Source organism: Neoarius graeffei, chromosome 16 (assembly GCF_027579695.1).
Source record: "Neoarius graeffei isolate fNeoGra1 chromosome 16, fNeoGra1.pri, whole genome shotgun sequence".
NCBI classification, from domain to species: domain Eukaryota; kingdom Metazoa; phylum Chordata; class Actinopteri; order Siluriformes; family Ariidae; genus Neoarius; species Neoarius graeffei.
In genome coordinates this window covers 43,817,088-43,834,374 of record NC_083584.1, presented here as the reverse complement: position 1 = coordinate 43,834,374, position 17,287 = coordinate 43,817,088, and the positions used below count along the sequence as shown (strand labels likewise).

Here is a 17,287-nt window from a genome sequence, read left to right as displayed (position 1 = left end):
GCGAAAGGCGGGGTACACCCTGGACAAGTCGCCAGGTCATCACAGGGCTGACACATAGACAACCATTCACACCTACGGTCAATTTAGAGTCACCAGTTAACCTAACCTGCATGTCTTTGGGGGAAACCGGAGCACACCCATGCGGGCACAGGGAGAACATGCAAACTCTGCACAGAAAGGCCCTCGCCGGCCCCAGGGCTCAAACCTGGACCTTCTTACTGTGAGGTCACAGCGCTAACCACTACACCACCGTGCCACCCTTTGTTAGGGTTGTTTTTTTAATTATAATTATAGTTTGTACATATTGTATTCACTGCAAATATGACATCTTAACACTTGAAAATATCTTGAATCTAGTCTAATTGATCTACTATTTCCTATTATAGGATTACAATAAAACAAATATAAGTTTATTAATCCCATTTCTAGACATATTTTACTATTTTTAATGTAAGCTTTAAATTTGCTTCTTTCTAGAAACTAATGCTTAAAATTAGCAAAATAATTTGCCAACAGGACAAGAACATTTAAAGCTTAAAAATAGTAAAATACAGTGTGTCTACAGTAGGTTTAATAATCTTATATGAAAAGATGAGTTTGACTATATTTAAGATATTTTACCTTGCTAGGTCAGTTTTGCAGTGTGTACAGTGTAAGTGGTTTTTATGTGAAAGGGTTTAATTGTGAAATGCCTCAGTTACAGACAAACAAACAAACAAACAAACAAACAAACAAACAAACAAACAAACAAACAAACGTTTTAAAGTGTAGCAGTTTAAAAAAAAAAATCAATATCCAATAAGTATCGGTATTGGTTGATGGTTTGAGTATCAGTGTTGGGAAAGAAAAAAATGCTATCATGCCAATTTTGATTTTTTTTTATTTTGCACCACACTGTAAAAAAAAAAAGATATCTTGTGAAGAAAAAATATCCCTCTCTTTAACAATGGGTGAATTTATCTAATAGTTCTTATTAGAAGATTATTAGAACTCAAGTATAAGATTATTTAGCTTAGACACTTTTTTACTCATTTCAAGCATTACATTTTCTTATTCCATTGGCAGATAATTTGGCTAATTTTAAGCATTTAATTCAAGAAAGAAGCAAAATTATCAGCAGAATAAGAAAATTTAAAGCTTGAAATGAGTAAAAGCATCTAAAAGTAAGCTAAATAATCTAATACTTGAGTTCTAGTAATCTTCTAAAAAGAAACATTAGATAAATTCACCCATATTGAAGATATTTTCTCTTAAAAACATATCATTTTTTGCAGTGCAAAAAGGCTCTCGAATGATACTAAGATCCCATGGCGGTTATAGAAGTTGTCATGAAAGTAAGACTCTGTTTCCTAGTGAAGGTGAAAAATAACCAGGGATTACACTGGCTCTGTGTCAGCTATTCCAGACCAGGACTTTTTAAATAACTCTATATTTATGGTTAAAAGTGCCCACAGCTCTAGAATCACCCATATGCAGCATTTCTTTCATATAAAGGTCTCTTTACTGAACACAAATCTAGAGGAACCATATCAACGCTGAAAGGTAAACCAGATCACGTTTATGCGAAAATAAACCCAATCCAAAAACACTCTGGCTTTCCCATACGACAAATGTTAGAAAAGAATGAGGAAAATGACAAAGCTTGCCATCTATCTATAATGATTAACATTGTCCTTCACATGCACACCGCCTGTGCCACAGCTAAGGGTCACAAAATGCTATTATTAAATTGCTTCACGTCCAAATTACATAATGAATGTGTGAGTGAATTCTTACTGAAGACATTGAGATGAATTTGATTATGGTATAAGGTTGTGTTAGTGAGATGCTCGTTACTATGTTACGTGTAAAATGCGAGCAACCTAACAGGGTAAACTTACATAAACATTTACAGTGTATTGCACTCAGGCTACAGATCATTTGATGTTTGGTTGTCGCTAGATCTACTTCAATATGTCATACCCCACTTCCCAATAGAAAAATAAAAATCATCTCAGTATCAGTAAGTCTAAATAGACTATAATTGTTCCCACTGCTATTTGATTAAAAAAATGTACATTCACAAGAGGACAACAAAAGACATTTCAACTTGAATTTCAAATTGATATGTGCAAAAACATTATAGATCTCTATAAAAATATGTGCATATGAATAGATCTATTTTCTTCACCAATACAATATTTCCTCAATTTACAACATTTTTTTTAAATAAAGTACAGATCAGGTACAGTTCTTGTATGTTTTTTTTAAAATCCATTTTTTGTTTTATTTAATCATGTGTATTCTTTTACACAAACGGCAATATTAATGACAAGATGGATAAAGGAATAAAAAAAGAAAAAGAAAACCCATCACACATCCTGAACTCAAATCAATGTGATTGAGCAGTGGGAAAAAAAATATAAGAACCAGAGTTCCATATGGAAACCTGAAATTGCATATCCCATCGTGCCCGATCACACTCGTATCAAAGTTGCCATTCCTGGCTGGCTTACATAACATTATACATCTCAAAAAACTTTGGCTATTAAATTAAGTGGTTGTTTCTCCACGTCCAAAATAACCTCCACACTGCATTGCGTGCACCAGTCGGAAACCATCAGCATTTCCATCTCTCTCACTGAGCAGTCCTGTTTACTGTGCTGAAATCTGTGGACTCCTCCAGTGCACCGTCATAGCGAGGGGGCTGTGCGGATGGGCTGCTTTCACGCAGGATGCAGGAACTGGAGACTGACTGGTGAAAGGGGAACCGTGGGAGAGAGAGATATTCACCACAGTGTGAGGGCTGCCTCTCCACTTTGATGAGAGGCTGACTGGAGATTTGGTGCTCCAGGTAGTCTAGAGAGTCACGCTGTAGTGCCAGTTCATAAGATGGCGTCCTTCGCCGCAGTAGCGTGCTCTCAGACAGCTTTTTCATGGACGCAAGAGACGGGGGGAGTTCTATTTCTATTGGGCGTTCAACAGAGATACAAGGAGGACTCATTTTCTTCTTTCTGGGGATGTGCAATGATTGTCCACGTGTGGGCAGGTGCCTCTTTTCACCAACTCCCTGCTCAAATGCATTGTTGTCCACAGAAGAGCAAATCTCAATGGAGTGCCGCCGATGATCCTCAGAACCAGAGGGCTTGTCTAAAAATCCCCTCTTGTCCACACTGAAGAACTTTTCTTTAGTGCTGTAGTCGGTAAGATTGGTGGCACTGGTACAGTTCTTCACAGGCAGCGGCCATGGTGTGACATAGGGAGACAGTGAGTGGCACCGGCCCTCTGCTGGGACTCCTGCCCACAGCCTGGCTGAGCTGTTGATATAGTGCACCTCCTCATCGGCTGGGTCGGCCGAGTCTAACATGGAGTTGCTGGGGCTGCTGCTGGTCGGACTGGATGGTCGGGGGGCAATAATTCTCTGGTGGTGAGGGTGTTGGAGGGTGCAGGCACTGGGCATGTGGCAATAAGGGGGTAGGAAAGGAGACACCAGGGGGCTGCTGGGGGTGGAGATCCGCGGCACCGGGAGGGTGATGCTGGCTCTTGTACTCCTAATATGTTTGTCCATGTGGCCTTTGGAGTCATACATTCGCACATCAATTGAGTCATTCTTGATTGCTTCCTGAAATAAAAAAGCATGGTATAAGCAATATGGGGAAAGTGTAATAACAAAGATTTGAAAGACAGAGATATTTAGCTATATTTAACTGTACCTGTCTACGTAGAGGCCTGCCTACAGCATGCAAGGGAGATGACTTTGGAGTGGGAATCCTAGGCATGCAAATACTAATATGAGGCTGAGGATGAACACCAGGAACCTGGAGCAAGGAATGACCTTCACATGGCTGTGAGTGGATCGAGGTCACTGAGCCTATATAAAAAGTTAGGCCACCATTCAGTCTTTGGGTTCAATTTTAGAAACATACAAAACCAAAACAAGGTCAATAAACCAGTGAATGAAAAATAGTAAGTACCTAATTCGAGGTATGCTTGAGTTGGCTCCACTTCCTGCAGAGGGTATGGTGCGCTGGCTGGCCTCACCGGGCGAAACATGTAACTGTCATTAGGCAAAGAGTGCATCCTGGACACTGACATCTTTCGTGGAGAGAGCAAATTCTCCTGCGTTCTCTGCATTCGCTCATCCTGTGTATGAGAAACATAATCCTCTGTAATCTGCCTGTTCTACAGTATACTTACAACATCCCCTTTACCCACTCCAGAAAATTCAAGAAAGCCATTAAACCAAGCTCATTCCCTGGCTCACTGGTAAATTACAGCATCAAAGCAGATGATATCAGAGTCTCTTTAAATATTATAGAGAAAAAACATTCATTAATGCTAGGAAGTGCTACAACAACTCAATTCACAAATGTGGGCAATTTTCTGTCTTTAAGATCAACATAGTGAAACCCATCAAGACAGCAGCTAAATCTTTTGAGCTCAGTTTATCATTATTACAAAAACTAGGTGTAGCCCTATGAGGATGAAATTAGTTTCTCTGGGTGATGCTTGTAAACAAAATATTTGCATGTCAGCTTTATATTAATATATATTGACACAGGCCTGACATAGAAAGAGGATATTACATGGTCACATGAAGATATGATGTTTATCTTCAAGGGGTGAATGTATATATTCACCAGTAAGCAAAGTGAATGAGTGAAAATATTTTTAACACAAGAAAATAAACTGCATATCTTCACGCCACCATGTAGTATTATTTATATTATATGGACACATCCACAAAAAATACACAAGTTAATCAAAAGAATTTTAATTTTGAACCAGTTCACCATTTTCAAAACGCACGTCCAGCCAGCAGGAAAACACTGGCAGTGACGTCCATCCATCCATTATCTGTAGCTGCTTATCCTGTTCTACAGGGTCGCAGGCAAGCTGGAGCCTATCCCAGCTGACTATGGGCAAGAGGCGGGGTACACCCTGGACAAGTTGCCAGGTTATCGCAGGGCTGACACATAGACACAGACAACCATTCACACTCACACCTACGGTCAATTTAGAGTCACCAGTTAACCTAACCTGCATGTCTTTGGACTGTGGGGGAAACCGGAGCACCCGGAGGAAACCCACGCGGACACGGGGAGAACATGCACACTCCACACAGAAAGGCCCTCGCTGGCCACGAACCCAGGACCTTTTTGCTGTGAGGTGACAGTGTTAACCACTACACCACCATGCCACCGGGAGTGACATAATTGGAGTGAATTATTATACGTACAGGACACTTTTTTTGATGGAATAAAAACGTGTTCTATTCCTTCTAGTGGGTTTCATTCATTTGGTTCGACAGGATGCAATATTGTTAGCATGTCGCTTATCCTACATGTATTATGCCACTCTCCCCAACGGAGAAATAGCATGCAATATTGTTACATTATTGCACATTGTTAAGACAACATTACGTCACACATTGGAGCTGACACGAATATCCAATGAAAAAGTTTTCTGCTGCGCATGCACAGAAGCATTTCTTTGTCCACCGAGAAAGAGAAAGACACGTTGAACACCCAACAGGCTACCAAAACTTCATTAGATATTCTACAAGCAGTGATGAACCGTTACTATTAGAGCTGGGACTTCAGCTCAGCTAAACCTTAGCTAGGCACACCAAAAAAGCAACACGGCAAAGGATTTTGCAAGGGACTAGCGGCAGGCTGCCAGGTCACTCCATTGTGTGTAGCTGTCAATGTTGATTTTAAAAGTAACTAAGTAAATTACACAGGGAAATTAATCCTTAAGTCTGAGTGAAAAATACTGTGGTGAGTGTGCAAGGCAGAAGAGTCTGCAGACAGAAATATTAGTTTCTCAGTCGTTAGCCTGTGCTACTTGCTCTCGATAGCACTGGCTTGACTGCTTTATTAGCATTCACTAATACTACTGGTGAACACTACACTGGCTGGAAGGTTACCTCACTGCTGCGCTGACAGTGCTGACTCGCGGTTAAGCTCATGTTGGCCTTTGAGAAGGCCGAGGGTGATAAATTTTTGGTCCTTCCCACTATAAATCAAAATCTGATTGGTTAATTCAGCTGTCACTTCTTACATAAACATACACTGTTATGGCCTTCTGTCCTGGCAATGAAGTCCTAACCAATGAGTGAGCTGGCTGAAAACGCTTCTCAGCGTAGAGACAGCAAACAAAAAAATCTCATTGGATAACTCTATTTTAATGTTTTCAGGACAGTAACCCTTTCATTTCTGAAGCAAATTTGATAGAAAATGAGGCCAAATTAGAAAAGAATAATTATCATGAAATTATGAAAGCATTTAAAGATCTCATCTCCTCTAGCCACTTTATCCTGTTCTACAGGGTCGCAGGCAAGCTGAAGCCTATCCCAGCTGACTACAGGCGAAAGGCGGGGTACACCCTGGACAAGTTGCCAGGTCATCACAGGGCTGACACATAGACACAGACAACCATTCACACTTACGGTCAATTTAGAGTCACCAGTTAACCTAACCTGCATGTCTTTGGACTGTGGGGGAAACCGGAGCACCCAAAGAACATGCAAACTCCACACAGAAAGGCCCTCGCCGGCCACGGGGCTTGAACCCAGACCTTCTTGCTGTGAGGCGACAGTGCTAACCACTACGCCACCCAATGCCAGCCAATATTATTTAATTATGTCACTCAGATCCGCAATGTATTTTGTATGAAAAATGTGAGTTTTTCAAAACGAGAAGATTCATATCTTCAAGCCAACATGTGATGGTTCTTTTTATCATATAGACACATTCACAAACAAAATGGCATATAGAGTTTAATCTCATAGTTTTGGTTCTCCATGTCTCGAATGTAGCTCGTATGAAAAATATGAGTGGCGTATTTCCCAGTAAAACACTGGTGTCTATGTAATATATAGGTATAACTTTATATTGACACAGGACTAACTGCTGGATGTATTTTCTCTCGATCTGGATATAAAAACGAATAAATACAATACAGCTAGTATCAACAGTGTGATCCAAGATGTGCTGTCAGTTTAGAAAAAAACAGCAAGTACTGTATTATGGTCCTTATGTTTGTTGAATATGTTTCTCTACATATTATATGAGATTTTGCTGACAGCTTATGCATCAACAGTTTTGTCTTTACATCAACACCGAGCTCAATTTCCTAACCAGGAAACCAAACACTATTAAGAAATGAAACAACTAGAACTTTCCAGAGATTGCATGGTCATTATGTAACAAATTATCAGTGAGCTATCTGGTTTTAAAAAATGCTTCACTATATTATTTACATTTCTCAGAATACAATTTTTAATGATTTGTCACAAATTTAGTTGTTCACTCTAAATATTGACGTCACTTAGGAAGGCCGCTACTAATGTGTGCCGTCAGAGCTGGAAAAGTGCAGGAGGTGGTGGAGAGGATAGACATGCACTTCACTTGATATGACACAGACACAGCACTAAATAATAAATTAAAAAATGCTTATTTATTTCATCCACATGATATTTACATATTGATGTACTTGATTACAGATATTACTTGATTACAGAATATTATTCTAACAAAATCTGGAAATTATAAGCAAAGTTATATTGATGAAGTAATGAGATACTGATTAAAACTGTTTGTGTCTTTGTGATTTTTGCCCTTATAAAATTATTTCAACCTATCCAAAATTTTATCTTCTTGAAACTGGTACAGATGGCAGAGTGGTGCAGTCATTAGCATGATCACATCACAGCAAGAAGATTCTATGGTCGAATCTCATGGCCGACTGGGGCCTTTCTGTGTGGAGTTTGCATGCTCTCCCAATTCCTGAGTGAGGGTGCTCTGGTTTCCTCCAACAGTCCAAAGACGTGGATTAGGTCAGCTGGCTCCTCTAAATTGCCCATAGGTGTGAATGTGAGTGTGAGTGGTGGTTTGTCTCGGTGTTAGCCCTGAGACAGATTGGCAACCTGCCCAGAGTGTACCCCGCCTTTTGCCAGAAGTCAGCTGGGATTGGCTCCAGCTGGGATGGGCGACCCTAACGGATAAGTGGTATGGATAATGGATGGATGGATTGGGGAAAGCCACGGCCTAAAGATAAGCCGTTAGAGAAGCAACTTTGGGACCAAAAGGTTGCCAGTTCAATTCCCTGGACCAGCAAGAATGGCTGAAGTGCCTTTGAGCAAGGCAGCTAACCCTCAATTGCTCCCTGGGCTGCTCTGGGTGTGTTGTATGTCACTCTGGATAAGAGTGTCTGTTAAATGTCTGTAATGTAATGGATGGAAACTGGTACAAGTGACAAATATTTCATACAGTATAGCTCAGGCCTTTTTTAAGCATAGAGTCTGCCTGGCAAAGCAGCTGATCAGAGACTGCAGCAGGAAATAGTCCAAGTCCACTATAAAGACTCACTCCCTGTATCCCTTCGGCGAGTTTCCTTTGCACAGCAGCCAACTCAGCACTGAATTCATTAAAAGGTCCACCTAGACAGGACTGTTCTTCACTCAACCATCAGCCCATCCATAGACATAAATTCTAAAATGGCAAGAGATCTCATTCATTGATCTAAACATGCTACTATTATATTTTGTTTCGTAGTTAGAACTAAATAGCTAAAACTCTCTTCATGCTCACTGTGCAACTGCTGCCAAGCATCATTTCTGATGGTTTTTATTTGACACAAGCCTCTAGTGCCTTTAGTGGTCTTCATGTCCATGCTGAATTATTCAAGCAGATATTATGAGATTATCACATACCTGGCCAGGTGAATGTGGCCCACCAGAGCTCATTGCTGAGACGTTACTGAGACGCCGGGCCATTTCCATCTCCATCTCAATCTCTGCATCCATCTCAGCATCCTCCTTGGCCTCCTTATTGCTCTCTTCCAGGTGCTTCATCAACACAGCCACCACCACGTTTACCAGAACAAACTGGGCCATCAGCACAAAGGTGACAAAGTATATAGGGGATACCAAGGGCAGGTAGCTCAGGCATTGCTTATCTTCTGGTGTGCACTCCCTTAAAGTGTCCTGCACAACATAGAATATTATTGACAGCACTTAAATATATACTATTAGGGAAATATTTTACACATTGTGAGGACTTCATAGTGACAGCCTTTTATAATGAATAATTTAGCTTTCATGCTCAACATAGAAGGTACCTTCATTATACCGTTCCAGTTGTCACCAGTTGAAACTCTGAAGAGGGTTAGAAAGGCCATCCCAAAGTTCTCAAATGTGGCATGTCGACTGAGACCTTCACATGGGTTACTGTCAGTGCATTCTACAAATAAGTGGATGAAAACATATAGAAACAGTCAAGCACAGGTCTGCTAAATACATCAAGAAGAAGGGTATCATTTTTTAAAGCAGTCATCACTGAAATGAGGTGTAAAAATTGGGGGGCAAAATGTAAAATGGACAAATAAGCAGGTGGCGAAGTGGTTAGCACTGTTGCTTCACAGCAAGAAGGTTCTGGATTCGAGCCTCATGACCGTTTGGAGCCTTTCAGTGTGGAGTCAACTGGCTACTCTAAATTGCCCATAGGTACACTACCGTTCAAAAGTTTGGGGTCACCCAGACAATTTTGTGTTTTCCATGAAAAGTCACACTTTTATTTACCACCATAAGTTGTAAAATGAATAGAAAATATAGTCAAGACATTTTTCTGGCCATTTTGAGCATTTAATCGACCCCACAAATGTGATGCTCCAGAAACTCAATCTGCTCAAAGGAAGGTCAGTTTTATAGCTTCTCTAAAGAGCTCAACTGTTTTCAGCTGTGCTAACATGATTGTACAAGGGTTTTCTAATCATCCATTAGCCTTCTGAGGCAATGAGCAAACACATTGTACCATTAGAACACTGGAGTGATAGTTGCTGGAAATGGGCCTCTATACACCTATGGAGATATTGCACCAAAAACCAGACATTTGCAGCTAGAATAGGCATTTACCACATTAGCAATGTATAGAGTGTATTTCTGATTAGTTTAAAGTAGTGCTGTCAAAGTTAACGCGATAATAACGCGTTAACGCAATCTCAATTTAACGCAATTTAAAAAAATAGTGCCGTTAACGCAAATTCTGATTTGGCCCTGCGAGTCACCCGTAGTTCCTGTTGAGGCTTGTCGCGTGCTGCTTCAATAAGAGTACGTGTGAGTGATGGAGAAAGGCATAGACATATAAACATCCTTGCCGCCATATTGGATGGGGCAAAGTGGAGATTCTTCACCCGTCTCTGGTATAGCGTCTAGACAGTAGCCGAGAATAAATCATTCATGTGCTGCGTTTAACCAGGGCTGCCAACTTTTCGAAATTACTTGGAGTGAGATTTTTTTTGGGGGGGGGGGGGGGGGGGGGGGGTCGACGGCAAAATTTTTCCGCACACCATGCAGTAAGTGGGAATTTTGTATTCAGTTTGATATTCACTTGTCCCCCTGCATTCTGGTGTTTTGTTTGTGGGTCGTCCAGCTGGAGATGGACAATGGGGGGGGGGGGGGGTTGAGAGTTTGGATTTAGTAGATGTTCCTGCATTCTGGTGGATTTTTGGAGTGGCCTGCTGTGCCATACCTACATTCTTACACACCCTGACTTGCCAGGCCTTCAGCTTGTGGCCAACAAAAGCACCAAGTTTTGGCTTAAAAGCCCCCACACTAGAAAACTACAGATGACTGCCAATGTTCCTGTAGCCCTACAGACCTGTGTTTCAGATTTAAAGGCAAGTTCATGTTTGAAAATATTTCATCAGCTAAGCTTAAACACCTTCTGAATTGAAACTAAATGTTAAGTTTTTAATAACTGTTGCAAAAAATAGGATTGTCCCTCACTGACTATTCATTATGCATTTAAGGGCTTTCCCCACCACTGGGCTCAGCAGAAGATTGGCATGGGGAAAAATATCAACAGCAAAAGAACAAATAAAATGCTTAAACAGTAAGCAAAATGTGCATGTGCTACAAGAAACATTAAAATGATTAAGTTTGAACAGTATTGAAACACAAAAAGCTGAACCTTGGCCATAGGTGGGACTGTGCACACAAAGTTGGGCTTAAAAATTTTGGTCATACTTAAATAAGCTATATTAATATATTTCTTATTAATTTATTTCTTATCTATGTTTCTTATTAGTAATAGAGCATTCATCAGGGTCTGTTATCTGACAAATATTCTCTACCTGTCTTGCCCTCTTTGAAACCCTGTCTCCTCAGTATATTGTTCTGTCTTTTTTTTTAATTATTCACAAGTTCAAGTTCTTTGATATTACAGGTGACCATGCTTTATTTACTTTAACTGAGCAATTACATACATCATAAATAATTAAAAATAAATACCCTGTAAATAAACAATAGGTATGGTGGCTAATGGCTCTTCTTGCATTTGTAATATTATCTCTTACTTGCTTTATTTTACAACATTTCCAGTATGGCTTCAAATAAAGTCATAAAGTATGATAACATACAGTAAACAAACTAAAAATGTGCCTTAATAAACGTGTGCTAAGGAGGTGCTCTCCCGTGCTGCTTGTTGGGGAAGATAGAGGCTGTGGCACGGCAGTAGGCCTACACTGCAAAAACCCGGCTTACAAAAACAAGAAAAAAAAAGTAATAAAATTAGGAATATTTTACTTAAAATAAGCAAAATTATCTGCTAACAGAACAAGAAAATTTGACTTGGCAAGATTTTTAAAAACAAGTAAATATATCTAGCTTTAGAAACCCCACAGATGTCTTAAAACTAGTGTATTTATACTAAAAACAAGTGAAGTTGTACTACTCATTTTAACATGCTAGATACTTTGTCCCCCAACCAACAGTTTGACTATTTCATCTGGGCATATTGGTGTGCTCTGTTTAAGTAAGTGTTTATACCAACTGAGACCACCAAATAAATCAAAATCAAAACAACAAACCAATCCATTTTGTAGCCTATTTTGTTGCCAGATTAACAATACAACAATTCATTTAATTTAGTTATCTGTTTTGTGTTAAGAGATTAAAAGAAAGGATAAGATGCTTGAAATAAGAAATTCTGACTTTGACAAACTTGTCATGGTTAATATAACACCGATTAAATTATGGTAATTCTCATTTTAAGACAAAACTTACTCATAACCAGTAATAAAATCTCAATAACAAGTTATAATACCTTATTAAGATAATTGAGGGGAAAAATGCTTAAAGTAAGTGAAATACTCTTACACAAAACCTGCCTGGAAAGGAGAATTATCTTGGCAGACAAATAACAAGCATATTTTGTCTTGATTTAAGATATTTAATCTTGGTTAGATTTTACTTTTTGCAGTAATAATGATTTAGCATGCCTAGTACACAGCTCTCGATATGGCATTAAATATTCTCACAACACTTATAGGATAAAACGATTAAGAAACTTTATATAAGTTCATAATTACGCCAGTAACACCACACATTGGCGTGCATATGTACAAACCTGTCTGAGACACCCGTCTTCAACTCGGATACCTTCTTCTCTCTCCTCTTCCTCTAAATTGACGGTAGGCAATTATCCAACTTCCGGCGAGTGCAGCATCATTAGATGCGCCACCTACCATAGGGGAGTGTGTACAGAAGGGAACACCTCTCTGCCTGTTTAGCCGTGCGTAAGGCGTAATTGATCAATCGCAAGTGGTTGGCGCGATGCAATGGGTAGCCTAGATCAGATACATAAACTAGATTTTTTTTCTAGCATGAGAAATCGGAGGTATGGCGTGTGAAGACAATCAAATGTGTGTGTCTCACGCTCATTGCGTGAGAGTTGGCAGCCCAGGTTTAACTGTACCAACAGGTTTACTGTCCAAACGAGATCACATGGGATTACCTTTCACAGGTGAGACTGGAAAAATACTTTTCAATACTGTTCCTTCAGTCTTCAGTTTCCCAGCTCATCTCCACCGGGTAGGTGTAGAGTTATAAGCAGTGAGAATTAGATAATACAGTGCCACACTATGATGAACGTTTTTGAACGTATGATGAATGTTTTTATTTTTGTTATGTTTTTTTCTTCTTTTATGGCAAATACTTCTCTTCAAAAGAAACTAATGAAGAATAAAATAAAACATTTTTTTATTTTCACAGTGATGTGCACTTTATTTTTCATCCCTTGGTTTTCTCATCTAATATGGAAGTTATGGATGTCAGTGGCTGTGACAAGACCTGTTATGCTCTGCAATAAAAAAAAAAAAAACATTGGTACAAAGCAAGCCCATTCACTTTTTTATGCTGATAAGAGAATTACAATGGTTTTTCATGTGACAAAGATGTGCGATTAAATTGCAATTAATCGCGAGTTAACTATGACAGTCGCGACATTAATCGCGATTAAATATTTTAATCGCTTGACAGCACTAGTTTAAAGTGATCTTCATTGAAAAGAACAGTGCTTTTCTTTCAAAAATAAGGACATTTCAAAGTGACCCCAAACTTTTGAACGGTAGTGTATGAGTGCTTGTTTATCTCTTTTGTTAGCCCTGTGATAGATTGGCGCCCTGCTCAGAATGTACCCCACCTCCCGCCCAAAGTCACCTGAGATTGGCCCCTGAAACCCTGATGGATAAGCGGTATGGACCCTTTTCACGTGACGTCACGACAAACGCAGCCGCCATTTTGGACATGTACTACCAGTAGTTTACCACAGCCAGCATTGAGGAACGGCAGCAAAAAAGTGTTTATTTTCAGCAAGACTTCCATCATGCCACTATATTGTTGTGCACCTGGATGTAGTAACCATCAACACACAAGGCAAGGGTTATCATTTTATCGGATCCCGACGGAGAAGATGGATAGCGGCCATTAAAAAAAAATTAACAGATTGGCAGCCCTCGGCATACCAGCGCTTGTGTAGTGACCACTTTGTTGGAGGTAAGACGAATAAAATTAGCCAGAAAAGGCATTACATTGCTGTTAACATTCTGTGGCGGCGAGTGTGTAACCAAATAGGCTAAAATAACCCATTGTAACCTCTTTGTTCTTCTGTAGTAGCTATTAGCTAACGACATTAGCTAGCGTTGTGTTCCTCAGCTGTTGGTAGACTGTAGGACAGATCAGAGGCAGTGTCCTACAAACAGCGCTTAATTTGAGGGGGAGCAAGCCGGAGCGTGCTCTGGAACCTCGGGTGTTGGCTCCGGCAGCTATTTACACTGGATCCGGTGATCCGACACCTCTTTTGACTATGTAACAAAAAAAAAACCAACCCAAATAATTAAATAAAAAAATGCAAGTTTATTTAGTGTTAATGTCTGATTTTGATATCTGCCTTGTTGGTGATTTCTCTCATGAAACGACATCCACAAAATATCTGCAGATGAACTTAATTTGCAGTGTTATTACAAAACATGCCCAGAAGCGCAGCGCAGCGCCCCGCCCCCTTTTTTTCCACACCGGAGCCGCTCATCCTCTGCGCTCCGGGACCTCCCACTTTACAAATTAAAGCACTGCCTACAAATAAGTGTTCAAAATAAGAGGAACATGTATTTGTCTCTTAAATCCAGGCCGTTCCCTGTAATCTGTAACACTGGGTTGGAGAAAGTAATGGCAAATAGCGAGTGCACAAGCCATAGAAGGTAAACTGTACACAGCGCCAGGGCAGTGTGATGGTATGTCTACTTTTAGATTGTGTTAGCTTATCAATGAACACACTCGTCACTCGACGAGTTTCACGTCTTTACGACGGATACTTAAATGTGTGTTAGGTATTATTGTTGCAGTCTAAGCAGTCATTGTAGCAGCTAGATGAGCGAGAACCGAAAGGGTCTGTGCCATAAACCGTTATTTCTGTACGGCGTTGCTAATGTGTCGTTACTGTTGTTATTTCTCCCTCTGCTCGCCCTGTAAATGCCCTACGTCGCTGGATAGCGAAGGTGTTTTCTGCATCTCGCTCCTTTTTCTTGTATGTTCTCCGTTTGTCGCCTTCCTCGCATTCAAACCAATTCGAGCCAAAGTCCGCTACATGTCCAAAATGGTGGTCGCGTTTACGAAGGTCACGTGACTGAAAAGGGTCTATAGATAATGGATGGATGGAAAAATAAGCATCTGTCAACAAATGTCTCAGACTTAATAATTAGCCTTATTTTCAAAGTCAAAGGGCTGCAATCAGACTGCCTGTCCTTCTAAACAGACCCTAATCCTACCCTTCCTCTGATTAGAGGAACCTCACATGCTGTCCTTTCTATAGCCCTAAGACGTTCCTCTCAGAAAAAAGAAACTGCTGTGACAAGAGTAAGCTCTTTCAATTCTCCAAAGAATACCAGAGCTAATTTAGCTACCCCTAAACTGCCCCTCCCCCTGGACAGTAAGCTACAGTAATTTAGAGTAAGAGCTCTACATTTACAAGTAAAGTTGCTCTTCGGATCAATTCCAACCATCTTTGACCCAAAAATCAAAAATGGCAGGCAATGATGAGAACTGACACTAATACTGGGACAGTGAGACTCAAGTGTGAGTGCAGTCAAGAAATGCAGCACTGACCCAGTTTCCCAAAGAGCTCTACGCCGAGTGCAGCATAAATGAAAAAGAGAAGCATAAACAGCAAGCCCAGATTCCCAACCTAAAAAGAAAGAACGCAGTATTATACAATCATTTACTTAATAAATGATTAATCACACAAGCAGCTCTATGATTCCTGCTCACTATTTATCTTGCTTTGTCATAAAAGTACACGAATACTGCTCACACACTAATACAGCTTTCATAGTATTCATATATGATGGAAGAGGACTTGAACCTGTGGTAGAGCCTGCATCACAGTGTCCAGCAATGCTCTCATGCCTGTAGCCAATTTCAAAAGCTTCAACACTGTGGAAATAGCAAAATATGAATCACACTCAGCATTCCTCCTCAAACACATAATCATGCTCTTATTGCTGTGAATAACAAAAGTGTTCAAGTGTCAGCATGTGTCCATATAGAGGAATTTGCTGAGTGCTAAGAGACAGGTACTAAAATACCTCGAGCTATTCTCAAAACCCTCATGATACGGATGATAGTGGGGTTGATTGGAAGGGCAGCGTTCATCTCAATCTCCTCCAGCGTGATGCCCATGATGGAGAGAAGCACAATGGCTAGATCTAACTGGTTCCACCTGTCAGGAAGAGCACAGTGATGGTCACATTGCATGTACTGAACACCACACCATACAGAGAAACAAACAATCAGAATATCAGACCTTTCTGAATATAACTCCACTCTATAAAGGCTTAGGATGGCTACATGTGAAATTAAATGTTAAACTGGGAGAATCCTTACTCCTCTTAATTCATGGGGCCTTGTCTAATGGAAACAAATGATTAATTTAACACTCAATTCATTACCTGACCAGAGTCATCACAAATTTCATGAATTATGCATATGTAATAAATATATGATTTAAATCACCCTGCTGTGCTTAATCAGACATACTGGATTCTGTGTCACTTTAAATTAGCATGGGTAACAGTTATTTCTTTTTGCACTATCGCCTAATTATAGAACAATGTGAACAAATGTGCGATCGTTATATTTTGTTTAAATAAGTGTAGACTTTTATCTAAATAAGTTTAATGCAGATTGTGCTTTGCCAGTCGCATAATCTCAAAAGCTAAACTGCTAGCATTCACTAGAGAGTCTGGCACATTGGTTCACAGAAAGACACAATTTGACTGACAGAGATGACCAGCCGGAGACCTTTTCATGTACAACCCCGATTCCAAAAAAGTTGGGACAAAGTACAAATTGTAAATAAAAACGGAATGCAATAATTTACAAATCTCAAAAACTGATATTGTATTCACAATAGAACATAGACAACATATCAAATGTCGAAAGTGAGACATTTTGAAATTTCATGCCAAATATTGGCTCATTTGAAATTTCATGACAGCAACACATCTCAAAAAAGTTGGGACAGGGGCAATAAGAGGCTGGAAAAGTTAAAGGTACAAAAAAGGAACAGCTGGAGGACCAAATTGCAACTCATTAGGTCAATTGGCAACAGGTCATTAACATGACTGGGTATAAAAAGAGCATCTTGGAGTGGCAGCGGCTCTCAGAAGTAAAGATGGGAAGAGGATCACCAATCCCCCTAATTCTGCGCCGACAAATAGTGGAGCAATATCAGAAAGGAGTTCAACAGTGTAAAATTGCAAAGAGTTTGAACATATCATCATCTACAGTGCATAATATCATCAAAAGATTCAGAGAATCTGGAAGAATCTGTGCGTAAGGGTCAAGGCCGGAAAACCATACTGGGTGCCCGTGATCTTCGGGCCCTTAGACGGCACTGCATCACATACAGGCATGCTTCTGTATTGGAAATCACAAAATGGGCTCAGGAATATTTCCAGAGAACATTATCTG

General features: G+C 40.0%; 1 protein-coding gene across 1 annotated transcript in view; it reads right to left on the bottom strand.

Annotated features, from left to right (window-relative positions):
- Positions 1 to 2,202: 2,202 nt before the first annotated feature.
- cacna1ha (calcium channel, voltage-dependent, T type, alpha 1H subunit a) overlaps positions 2,203 to 17,287 on the bottom strand; it is a 120,060-nt gene continuing 104,975 nt past the window's right edge. Inside the window, exons 26-33 of the mRNA XM_060943017.1 lie at positions 15,901 to 16,034; positions 15,678 to 15,748; positions 15,422 to 15,500; positions 9,103 to 9,224; positions 8,696 to 8,968; positions 3,954 to 4,122; positions 3,693 to 3,850; positions 2,203 to 3,601 (exon numbers count right to left, since the gene is read on the bottom strand). Of these exons, the coding sequence (XP_060799000.1) occupies positions 2,618 to 3,601; positions 3,693 to 3,850; positions 3,954 to 4,122; positions 8,696 to 8,968; positions 9,103 to 9,224; positions 15,422 to 15,500; positions 15,678 to 15,748; positions 15,901 to 16,034 (1,990 nt within the window). The 3' untranslated portion in view covers positions 2,203 to 2,617. The remainder of the gene's footprint in view (positions 3,602 to 3,692; positions 3,851 to 3,953; positions 4,123 to 8,695; positions 8,969 to 9,102; positions 9,225 to 15,421; positions 15,501 to 15,677; positions 15,749 to 15,900; positions 16,035 to 17,287) is intronic.